We start from the raw sequence: 12827 nt of genomic DNA, 5'->3' as shown, positions 1-12827 counted from the left end.
ACCTGAACATCAGCAGGAGAGGACTCTTTAAAGTAGAGACACTACATACTGATACACACCTGAACATCAGCAGGAGAGCACTCTTTAAAGTAGAGACACTACATACTGATATACACCTGAACATCAGCATGAGAGGACTCTTTAAAGTAGAGGCACTACATACTGATATACACCTGAACATCAGCATGAGAGGACTCTTTAAAGTAGAGGCACTACATACTGATATACACCTGAACATCAGCAGGAGAGGACTCTTTAAAGTAGAGACTACATACTGATATACACCTGAACATCAGCATGAGAGGACTCTTTAAAGTAGAGATACTACATACTGATATACACCTGAACATCAGCAGGAGAGGACTCTTTAAAGTAGAGACACTACATACTGATATACACCTGAACATCAGCAGGAGAGGACTCTTTAAAGTAGAGACACTACATACTGATATACACCTGAACATCAGCAGGAGAGGACTCTTTAAAGTAGAGACACTACATAACATAAAGACATATTTAATTAACAATGTAATCGTTGAACTCGATGATGATAACGCACACAGTAAATTAATATCATTGTGATTCCTTTATGTTATTTATGTGTCTGTGTAGGTGTTGGTGTGGGGTTCCCTGCAGGATTGAAGCTAACGAGCATTTAGCTGCTGCTTCTCCTGCAGCCATGTCAGTAATATCAATAATTATAAAGCACATCATATATAGTATTCTGAAATGGACCAATCTGCAAAATGACTACTTTTACTATATTTTGATGCTAATACTTTTCTACTTTTAATTGAGTAACATTTTGAATGCAGGACTTTTACTGTAACAGAGTATTCCTATACTCTGGTACTTCTACTTTTACTGAAGTACATGATCTGAGTACTTCTACGTTTACTGAAGTAAAATATCTGAGAAATTCTACTTTTACTAAGGGACAAGACCTGAGTACTTCTACTTTTATAAATACAATCAAGTATTAAATCAGAAGATACCCTGCAGTATACAAAGTCATTAAAATAGCTGCACCTTGCTTTGATAACACTTTAAATATCAATCATTATATCAACACCTATATAATAGAAAACAAATGTATGATCACAATCAGAAACATGTTTCCCAACGTTCAAAATCCGCCATACCAGTCCCATATTTGTATATTATTATTATTGTCATTATTGTTATAATTCATATTTATTTTAATACCGTTTTGCACCACAGGGAGGCAGTGAATTTATGTTTAAACGAAAAACTAAAATCCCATGATGCATTGCCGTGGTCCGTTTCTAGCTTCCGGTCCTCAGAAGCTAGAGGTTGCTAACAGATGTTGACGCAGATTTTATACCGAATGTAATGTGTTTAAGATACTTTTAAAACACATACAAATACTTAGTTTATCCTTGGAGGGTGATTTATCCGTTACACCGTGTTTTTGTTGCCTCCCGTTTTTTGTTTGTTGCTTTTTATACCACGTTAATAATTGGTAAACATAAGTAAAGGCATTAAACGGAGATTAGCGTGTTTAACGGCAGTGTTTTATCAAGGAGAAGAAAGACTGAAGAACCAGGACGAAGAGGGTGGGTGTGTTTTTGTGTCTTGTTTTAATGACTTTGTATACTGCAGGGTAGCTTGTGAATTTACTCCAGGTGGAACTAAAGTCTGATTTAAGAGTTGATTATATTTCCCAAATCTGTAAAGTAACTAAAGGTATTCAATACATGTAGTGGAGTAAAAGTACAAAGTAGCATTACATGGAAATAGTGTTGACAGACCTGCTGTTCAAGTGGCCTTGACAGACCTCACTTTTACCTCACCTACCTCTATTAAGCTTACCATTGATACAAAATGCTAAATTGGCTATAATTTGGTTTGATGGAAAGGATGTATGTCTCAATAATGTCTTATCAGACATGTGAAACTCTTGACCTATGCACATTATGCATTTTAGAAGGTGCAAGCAAAGCATAAAAGTTCCAACCACAACAACGATTGAGGACAACAATGCACACAGGATGAGAGCGAACTGTGTACAGACTTGATGATTTTAGGTCCAACATCCAGGAGCAACACATCTTAGAGACAATAGAGACAGTTTTGTTAAGTTTGTTTCTGTTAATAAATAACATTTGCATATTTGAAATTGAAGTTAAAATACATTTCAATTCTAAACATGACATTGAAAATGTGTTTTGCTTTCATGGAAATGTTCATATTCCCTTTTGTTAAAATTGCATATCATTACTTTAGTCTTAATTTTTTAAATTGTAACTTTACATTTGTAATTGATTCATTGAGTAAGAATTGAACCATGTGACCTCCTTCTCACTCAAAGATAGAAAAGGGGAAACCACCTGATGCAGAGAGGGAGGAGGGAAGAGGCTATAAAAGATGAGTGAAGAGAAACGGGGGAGCTTGGGGGACTTTTTTTTGGCTTGAATTTGTGTCTTGGGCTCTTGGGGGTTCACTTGGGAACCTGTTGCTTTTGTACTGTGACCTTGTGTCCTTGTAAAACTTATGTTGTTTTTTGGATCTTGTAAATCCTCTATATTTGTTAAAAACCCAATAAAACCGGTTTGTACTTTGTACATTAGGACCCAATTCCTGGTCTCTGAAGGTATCTGCTTGGTCTTAGAGTAAGGTAAGAACACCCTTCCTTGAAAAAGGCTGACAGGAGTTGATCATTTGGACTTGAAATTGTTTAAGGGAAATAGAAACCCTGCTAAGGTTAAACTAGTTTCATATTGGTTACTGTGGTTGATGCTGAAATATGACATGTGCTCTGCTGATGTGGTAATATCACTGCTGTGATATCAGTGTTTGACTCTGGCTATGTTTGATAATACATTTGCATTGTTTTAATTGGCACAGCCGGTTAAAAGAGGGGGTTAGGGATTGTGGGTCCTGAAGCTGACCTGATTACCAGGAGGTCTCCCAACGACACAGGGTTTCTCCTCCAGGAGCAGTTTAGATACTGCTCTGTGGTCTACCAGCCCACCAACACCTACTGCACTACACACTCCGTTTTGCTATCCTGGCGGTCAGACATCCAACGCTTTAGTGCCTGAAATAAGTGATACGACGGGCAGCTGGTGTTAGAGGCCAAGCTGTTAGCTGCCCCCTAAGCAGATTACGGTGATCTTGCATTTCGATTCTTGGGGTTAGTCCTAAAGATAGGACGGCCATTTTCCGGAGCCTTATCAGCATCTGAGTTCGGTATCGGAGACGACCTAGATATTAACGTTGGTTGTATCGAAGTTAGATTCCTTTTCAATTGTAAAGTACATAGTTTGTAGGGGTGTAACGGTTCACAAACATTTCGGTTCGGTACGTATTCGGTACAGCAGAAAAAATCATCACAAAACATAACATATTTTTTTTAAATTATTTTAAACTGTGAATAATGTATTCACTCAAATAAATACAAAATATAATAAAATAAACATTAAGGTGCAGCATTTCGATGAACTGAAATAATCTGTATTTGAACTGTACTGTACAAGAACCTAAGCAGCCAGTTATACATAATGACTTGCGTGTCATTGTATTTTCATGTTTTTTTTAAAGAAAGATGAACTTGTCCACATTGCTTGCCGAAAGGGCAGATCTGCTGGCACTAACAATGTCTCCTGCTGTAGAGAACACACCCTCTCGCTAGGGACAGAGGTAGTAGCAGATACAGCCAGGTAGCGCTTTGCTAACATGGCAGCATAAGGATATTTGCCGTTTGTAATAGCTTTGGCTCGGTCTGAAGTTTTTGTGAGTGGTGGAGGCTTAAATGCTAGAGGGAGTTGGGTTTGCACTTCAGTCTTTTGGTACCGGTGATATTCACGTTCGGGTGATGCCTTTTCAAATGAGTGCATGTGCAAGTTTGATGTATTGCCAGCCGCGTAACCAATGTTAGTTGAACAATGCCGACAAACAGCTTTGGTTCGGTCCACCTGTCTTTGTTCGTCATCCTTGTACGTAACTGCGAAACCAAAATGTTCCCAAACCGGAGACTTCAATGATGCTGGAGGATTTTCGAGCTCAACTTTATCTGCGTTCGCCATTTCGACAGTTCCTCAAATTACTGACTACATTTGAACGCATCCCTCTGACCAGCTCGTCCAATGAAATGACTTGGTCGCTCTGACGCGTTGAACACAATGGGAGCAAATTACTCTGAATGCTGCGACGCAGCACCTGAGATTACTTCCAAGAAGTTGTTCACGTTCTCAATTTTTTTACGTTTAACGTTATATTCGTTCGGTACACACGTGTACCGAACCGAAGGGCCCGTACCGAATAATTTCGGTACGGGTATGTGTACCGTTACACCCCTAGCGGTCAGACATCTGATGCTTTAGTGCCTGAAATAAGTGATACGACGGGCAGCTGGTGTTAGAGGCCAAGCTGTTAGCTGCCCCCTAAACAGATTACGTTGATCTTGCGTTTAGATTCTGGGGTTAGTCCTAAACAGTGGCCTTTTTATACGTACAAAAGTGATGGGGCACAAAAAACTTAGATGTCTATATATAAGCTTCTGCAGTGACGCGCAGTGAGGTTCATGGCTGATGAGGCACTGACTCTTCAGGTTTACAAATATTATATTTTGACCTACATCAAAACATAATATTATTTTCAAAAGCTGTAAAAAATGTAATTTTATCATTTACATATTGAATTGTTCTCTCTCAGTAAGATCCTATTTTCAATAAAATTGCGGTCTTACCTTGACTTGAAGATGAAGTTCATTTGCCTATCCTTCTGGACAAAAATCTCTTTTACTTTTTTGTAAAAGTCCTCCTTATGTTCTTGTAGTTTAAAAAGTTGAATCATAAATCTAATCGATAGATTTATGATTAGAAAATTATAAAAGTAAGGTAGACATGTGGATATTATTCGGCTGAACAAAACGTGCATTTATCTAACAGGTACGTTTCCCACAGATCTTATTTCGAGCTATTTTCTAAAATCCTATGGAGAAATCTCATTGCTTTTTTGTCATGCGGAAGTCAATACTTCCGGGTTTTAGGACGCGTCACTGCACCTCTCTCGTCTCCTCTTCACACACCACAGCTCAGTGCCCCTATGATCATTCTTTTTTTGCCACACACATTAAATAGGAAAATACTCTGAGCATGCGCAGTGTAGTCTTTACATTCATTTAGACAGTGAGAGGGAGGGGCATGATCGGGTTTTGTCCCACATGGCTCTAAACAGCTCAATAGGCACACACTGTAGACACTAATTAGAAGAACACAGACTAAAACAGCAATGAGACGAATCAGATGATTAAACATGATCTTAAAATATATTTGTAATCATTATTGTTAATACTTTCTGCTGACACTATGTGGGGCTGTGCCACTGGTCCTGAGCTCAGTATCAGAGATGACCTAGATATTAATGTTGGTTGTATCAAAGTTAGATTCCTTTTCAATATTAAAGTACAAGTACCTCTAAATAGTACTTAAGTACAGTACTTGAGTAATGCACATAGTTACTTCTCGCCTCTGCTATTAATATAAGACGTAGCTGAAGATTTGTCTTGTTGTGTCTGTCGGTTGTATTGAGTTGTCTTGTTTTGTGTCAGCTGTAGTTGTGTTGATTATTTCAGAGACCCAGCCGGAGAAGGAGCACTGAGAGCAGCATGGAGGAGAACAAAGAGACCCCTGGAGCTCAGGTCAGTGTGCACTTCATCACAATATATTCCTAACACTGTTGTCCCCAAATGAAAGATCACAACCTGTTTAGAAAATACAATTGTAATGCACTATATGGTTTGAACAGTGGTTCTCAACTGGTGGGACCCGTTTTGAGTGGGTCGCGTATGTGTGAGTGAAAAAAAAAAAAAACTTTTATTTTGAAGGCCCGATTTTCTAACGCTATGCAATGCAGTAGCTGTTGGACTGGAAGTACCGGAGACCATAAACGGTTTTGAAAACTTCTGTCACGTAGTGATCATCTTCTCGATAAAACGTCTTTGCTGATATTTTTTCGAGTCTTCTGGCCAATCAGAATCAAGATTGTTGCCGGAAAGGAAACAAGTTGGTCCCGAGGCCTGACCAGTTGAGAACCAAGGGGTTAGAAGATTACTACTTACTGTACGTTGCTGTATTTAAAAAAAATGTTAAACATTTATTTATAGATTTTTTACATTTATCACATTACACAAACACAACCGAACATTCCCCAACATTAGACTTATCGCAGATAAAAAGATAATGCAAAAAAAGTGTGCAGATACTAGAATCATCAATCAGTATAAAGTACAGACCAAGAATATAATTACATTGGCAAATTCAACAAAAATACAATAAAAGCAGATCCACAAACAGAGCAGAGTATAGCTTATAATTCTCCAAATAGATTAACCATATTCAAAATGTCCTCAGTAGTAGTTGTAGTTTAGCCTTTTCACTTTAACCTTCCTTCCTTTGACTCCGGATCTTGGCGTATATAGACACCAAAAAGAAAGACATTTGGTGAAGCTGGGTTAATCGGAACATGAGAGTACACAGGTATAGACAGAGGGAAGGAAGAAGTAAGATGTCCCACGACAAACTAAGCCTATATCAGCAAAACTAGGGGCTGAATCTAATCAGCCCTAACTATAAGCTTTATCAAAAAGGAAGGTCTTAAGCACACTCTTAAAAACGGATAGGGTGTCTGCCGCCCGAACACAAACTGGAAGCTGATTCCACAAATGTGGAGCTTGATAAGAAAAGGCTCTGGCTCCCATTGTACTTTTAGAGATTCTAGGAACAACCAACAACCCTGCATTCTTGGAACGCAATACCCTAGTAGGACAGTAGGGTATAATGAGTTCTTTAAGGTAAGATGGCGCCTGCCCATTAAGGGCTTTGTAGGCGAGAAGAATAATTTTAAATTCTATCCTGTGTCCTATAGGGAGCCAGTGTAAGGCAGCCAGAACAGGAGTAATGTGGTCCCTTTTCCTAACTCTGGTTAGTACACGAGCTGAAGCTTTTTGAATCAGCTGAAGCGACTTGACTGACTTCTTGGTACACCCTGATAATAAGGAGTTACACTAATCCAGCCTTGAAGTAACAAATGCATGGACTAGTTTCTCTGCATCGTTTTGAGGCAAGATATGCCTGATTTTTGCAATGTTACGTAGATGGAAGTAGGCGGTCCTTGAAATTGATTTTATGTGGGCGTTAAAGGATAAATCCTGATCAAATATAACACCAAGATTCCTTACAGTCTCACTGGAGGCCAAATTAATGCCATCCATAGTTAGTATATCTTTAGATAATTTGTTTCGTAGATTCTTCGGGCCAAGTACAATAACTTCAGTTTTGGTCGTGTTTAACATCAAAACGTTTAAGGTCCTCTACGTTTTTAAGTCCTTGAGGCAGTCTTGAATTTTATTTAGATGATTAATTTCATCAGGCTTGATTGATAAATATAGTTGAGTATCATCCGCATAACAATGAACATTTACAGAATGATTCCTTATAATATTGCCTAGCGGAAGCATATATAATGTGAACACAATAGATCCGAGCACTGAGCCCTGTGGCACTCCATTGCTAACTTTGGTTTGCGTGGAAGATTCATCGTTAACACGTACAAACTGAGAGCGTTCAGATAGATAGGACCTAAACCAGCCTAAAGCAGTTCCCTGTATGCCAACTAAGTGCTCTAGTCTTTGCAATAGGATATCATGGTCGATAGTATCAAATGCAGCACTGAGATCGAGCAAAACAAGAGTAGAGACAAGTCCCTTGTCTGAGGCTATTAGAATGTCATTTGTGACTTTAACCAGAGCTGTCTCTGTGCTAAGCCAGACTGTAAATCTTCAAATAAATCATTGTTTTTTTAAGTAATCACACAACTGTTTTGCGACCGCTTTCTCAAGAATGTTTGAGAGGAACGGAAGATTAGAAATAGGTCTATAGTTGGCTAAAACCTCTGGATTGGTTGTGCTTTTTAAGAAGCGGTTTTATCACTGCTACTTTGAATGATTGTGGAACATGGCCTGATAATAAAGACATATTCATAATATGTATTCGCAGTGCATCTGTAGCACTATCAACAACATGATCAATTTGGGGTGGTGTACCTTTTGTATAAGTTTCCTCCCTTACATGCAGACATGCTATTGAGTTAAGTATTGGTGGAATCTCTTCCTTAAATTTGGCTATAGCACTAACAGATAGGTTTCTGCTGCAGGAGCTTTTGACTAATGCTTTGTAGTCTAGGAACAGTACTTCAAAAGTTACTAAGAAATGGTCGGATAAAGCAGGATTATGCGGTTCGACTAATAGTTGCTCAATTTCAATACCATAAGTGAGAACAAGGTCGAGAGTGTGATTATAGCAGTGGGTTGGTTTATTTACACTCTGACAGAAACCAACAGAATCTAATATAGAGTTAAATGCAACAGTAAGGCTTTATCTGTTTTAAGTACCAAAGTTGATAAAAACTCAGAGAATTCTGATAAGAATTCTGAATAAGGACCTGGTGCACGGTACAATGTAACAAATAAGATTGGCTACAAAGTTTTCCAGGTCTGATGCGTAAGACTAAAAACGAGACTTTCAAAGGAGGTATACTTTAATTTTGGTTTAGTATTGATAAGTAAACTTGAGTCAAAGATTGCTGCAACTCCACCTCCTCGTAGTAGTTGTTACATTTACTTTTATTAGGTTATTATGTATGACACCTCTATTAGGTTTTACCTTAAATTGTCCTTGGGTAGACACACACACCGTTAATATTAGGTATTTTATTGGGTTCGGGATTCCTATGGATGACTGCCTAGGAGAGAGTGCAGAGAAGCGTGTAAGACTGCGACTCCGCCTCCTGGTCTCAACTCCAGTTTGTCATGGATTAAGTCCACAAAGCCCTGAAATGTTTGCGGAAATTAGATTTGCACCTTTCAAAGTAGGATGAATGCCGTCTCTCTTAATCAGACCAGGTTTTCCCCAGAAGGCTGTCCAATTATTTACGAAGCCCACATTGTTTGCTGGGCACCACCAAGACAACCAGCGCTGAAATGATGACATTCGGCTATACATGTCGTCATTGATCAGATTGGGGAGGGGACCAGAGAAGATTACGGTGTCCGACATTGTTTTAGCATAACTACACACCGACTCCACATTAAGTTTGGTGCATTCTGATTGGCGTAAAGTTTAAACGAACATCATTACCACCGACGTGAATAACAATCCTACTTTATTTACGTTTATTTTTAGCCAGCAGTTTAAGATGCGCCTCAACGTCGCCCGCTCTGGCCCCCTTAATGCATGTGACTGTGGAGGCTTCGGTCTCTAAATTCACGTATCTCATAATAGAGCTACCAATAACCAGAGTTGGCTTCTCAGCGGGTGTCTCGCTGAGTGGGGAATATCTGTTAGATACGTGAACGGGTTGGTGGGGACCTGCGGTTTTCGCGTTATGCGCCTTCTGAACAGTCACCCAGTCTCCCTGCTGCTCGGGAGTTTTCGGGGGACGGCTAAGAGGAGCTACATTCTAAGATGCGGAGCCGGGCTTCTATGGCTATGATTCCCACCTCCAACCTAACAACTATACTACATTTAACACATGTATCGGTACCAGTAAAGGAGGTAGGGAAGTAACCAAACATGAGACAGGTAGAGCAGGAAATAGCACCCGAGAGTGGGGAAAGAGCCATGGCTAGCTATCAAGCTAAAGTAGCTACCGTTAGCAAACCCGAAAAGAGTGTATGCAACTGTGGAGTTACAGTCGCTAAGAGAAGGAGAGTTGTGAGTGCTTAAGCTGTAGTAACGTGTGATTACAACGTCAGGCAGTTGCTGTGATCAAGAGTTTTAAAATGATCGATTAAGTTAAGATAATAAGCTATCAGCAACAGAACAGGCACACAGGATACCTGGAGGTGACAACAACAACAACCGGAAGTTACAACATGCTTACCGCAATAGTGGTCCGTGTAGAAACCGTGACACACAGGAAATTCTTCTCTGCTCACTGGTGAGCAGAATGAGTGTTAAGCACATCAGGCTGGCAGTTGCATGGGCATTGCACTATGATAGTTTTTATTTGCACATTGTTAATCATGGGCAATGCATCCTTAAATTGTTTAACTGTGAGGTGTTATACAATTGTACTGTACTCTGGAGAGTTTTTGAAGGTAAAAAAGAAACCGCATGATGGGATGCGCAGTACTAGTATAGAAAACCAAATATGTAAAGCACTTTTTTTTTAATTTACGATTTGCTGCATATAAGGAATAAAACAAAAATCCTCTGTCGTACCATATTGAAGTATCATTATTTTGCATCGTATCGCCCCAAATCGCTGTGTTGAATCAAATCGCAGGGGTGAATCGTATCGTATCGCATCGCCTGGTGTTTCAAATGTATCGTTAATTTATCGTATCGTTGGCAACGTATCGAGATGCGCATCGCATCGGCCTCAGTGATGTTCATGAAACTGTGTCTCAGGGTTTCTTAACATTTAACAAACTATTAATGTGTTATACCCACTTAACGGGAAGAAACTCAGCTACCTGACGATATGAAATTGTTTCATCTAAACAAAACACTAACGCCAAGCGTCTGAATTAGCACTAAGCGAACGAGTGCAAACGCACTTAGCACATAACTCACGGTAGCGATCTTTCATATTTCATCGGATCTGCGCAAACAAGATAGCATATGAAATCTGAGATTCCACAGATTCCAATGGTATAAGTATCATCACTGTGTGACCAAAACGGCAAATACTCTTAGCTGTTTTCTGATCAAAAGTTGTGTTTAATGGCATTAAAACGCATATAAACACTGCTGAAGGTTAATCCAATGTCTCTGTCACTTTGAAATGATTACTGATAATCCATCATAACATTTTTGTCAATAAGAGTAGTTTTCATATGGAGTGTATGAGAACTGTAACCCAGCTTCCGGTTTTGGGCATGCTGGCTGTGCATTACTCTCATTCACCAATGGTAATGTTTGGATGGATTTAGGAACGTCCCCTCGATTATATTGGCTCTAATGGTTCAAAAGAGGTGTCAATCACCAAAATCGGCCGATGGGTTCCAGAGATATGGCAAATACAACCAAATGACCCCAGAGGTGTTTTTTTCCTTCTAAAAAGGTAAAATGTCACTCGTTTTGCATCAATCTTCAAATCAAATCAAATCAAGTTTTATTTATATAGCACATTTATAAACGATTTTTGGTCGAGCCAAAGTGCTGTACATATAATAAAAATAGCCTACAGTAGAGACACTTTACAGTAAATACAACAGCACAGATTGTTCAGAATATCAGTATGAGAAAAAACGACACCCTCTATCCTTAGACCCTCTGTCCTCAGACCCTCACATCGTACAAGGAAAAACTTCCGGAGAAAACCCACAGTTTAAAGGGAAAAAATGGGAGAAACCTCAGGGAGAGCAACAGAGGATGGATCCCTCTCTCAGGACGGACAGATGTGCAATAGATGCCATGTGTAAATCGAAGAGATAATACATTTTACAGCATAGGTAGTTCAAATGTTAGGAAATGCATGTGTCTGTAATAAGAAGATGAATCTACGAAGATGTCAACTACAATCCTGTGGAAGCCTTCAGGGAAGCAGCATGACGAGACCCAGGCAGGACCGCAGAGACAGGTTTAGCCACAACCCGAAGTCCACGACTTAATCCAGAACTCAGGATAGAGGATCCAGGACACAGGACCACAGCAAGAAGATCAGCCTCGACTCTGGATCCCGGCGTAGATATAGACACAAAACAAGAAAAAATGTGGCTGGGTTAATCGGAAAAAGAGAATACACAGACACAGACAGACAGACGGAAGGACAAGCACTCCCTTAGAATAGGTTGAGGGCAAAGGGTAGCAAGTAAGAGAGTAAGAAACATAGGTGGAGAGGCACACTCAGGTAACAAGGTCCCCACTGGAGCCTTAGTTTGAAATTGATGAGAGATAGGGAGGTACGCTGTGTCTACGAATCGTAACACTCCCCGGCCTGTCTAAGCCACTCTGCAAACCGTTTCCCTCTAATAATACTCGAGAGGTAAAGGTCTTGGATAAAAGTTATTCTTGATAAGAGAAGCCTAGAAGGCCAGAGAGAAAAAGTGAGTTTTAAGTGTTGATTTAAAAAAAAAAAAAAACAGGGTCTGGGCCGACCTCACATGGAAGGGAAAGATGTTCCAGAGCCCGGGGCCAGCTGCTGCGAATGCTCGTTACCCTCGGGTTTTGAGCCTGGTCTTAGGCACTATCAACAGCAGCTGATCAGCCGACCTTAAGGCTCTGCCTGGGGTGTAGCGATGGAGGAGTTCGGCTACATAGGCCGGAGCCAACCCATTTAGGGCTTTGAAAACAAATAAAAGGATTTTAAAATCTATTCTGAACCGAACTGGAAGCCAGTGCAATGAGGCCAGAATTGGGGTGATGTGGTCATGCTTTTTATGGCCAGTTAGAAGACGTGCAGCTGCGTTCTGCACTCGCTGCAGGCGTCTAATTGAGGCCTGGTCCATACCCACATACAGAGCATTGCAATAATCCAGTCTCGAGGTAACAAAGGCGTTGATAACCCTTTCTAGGTCTTTAAAAGATAAAAACGACTTGGTCTTAGCCAATAGTCGTATTTTAAAAAAGCAGGTCTTGACTACGGTGCTGACCTGCTTATCAAATTTAAAAGCGCTATTGAAGGTCACTCCAGGGTTCATGACAGAGGGGAGGATGTTTTTATTGAGGGAGCCCAGAATATCAACGGGAGAGGCTGGAGGTCGGGGTCCAAAAAAGATGACCTCGGTCTTGCTCTCATTGAGGGTGAGGAAGTTTTGGCTCAGCCAAGATTTAATCTCTGTTAAGCAGTCCATCAAC

At 40.1% G+C, this 12827-nt stretch overlaps 1 protein-coding gene across 3 annotated transcripts in view; it reads left to right on the top strand.

Annotated features, from left to right (window-relative positions):
* The first annotated feature begins 1308 nt into the window (after nucleotides 1-1308).
* The window catches only part of LOC117441807 (zinc finger protein 420-like), a 350733-nt gene continuing 339214 nt past the window's right edge, over nucleotides 1309-12827 (top strand). For all 3 annotated transcript variants that reach the window (XM_071202291.1, XM_071202290.1, XM_071202288.1), the window contains exons 1-2: nucleotides 1309-1577; nucleotides 5600-5665. In XM_071202291.1, the coding sequence (XP_071058392.1) occupies nucleotides 5633-5665 (33 nt within the window). In that variant the 5' untranslated portion in view covers nucleotides 1309-1577; nucleotides 5600-5632. The remainder of the gene's footprint in view (nucleotides 1578-5599; nucleotides 5666-12827) is intronic.

This window comes from Pseudochaenichthys georgianus, unplaced genomic scaffold, assembly GCF_902827115.2.
Source record: "Pseudochaenichthys georgianus unplaced genomic scaffold, fPseGeo1.2 scaffold_200_arrow_ctg1, whole genome shotgun sequence".
In the NCBI taxonomy this organism is placed as follows: domain Eukaryota; kingdom Metazoa; phylum Chordata; class Actinopteri; order Perciformes; family Channichthyidae; genus Pseudochaenichthys; species Pseudochaenichthys georgianus.
This window is presented reverse-complemented; position numbering and strand designations above follow the sequence as displayed.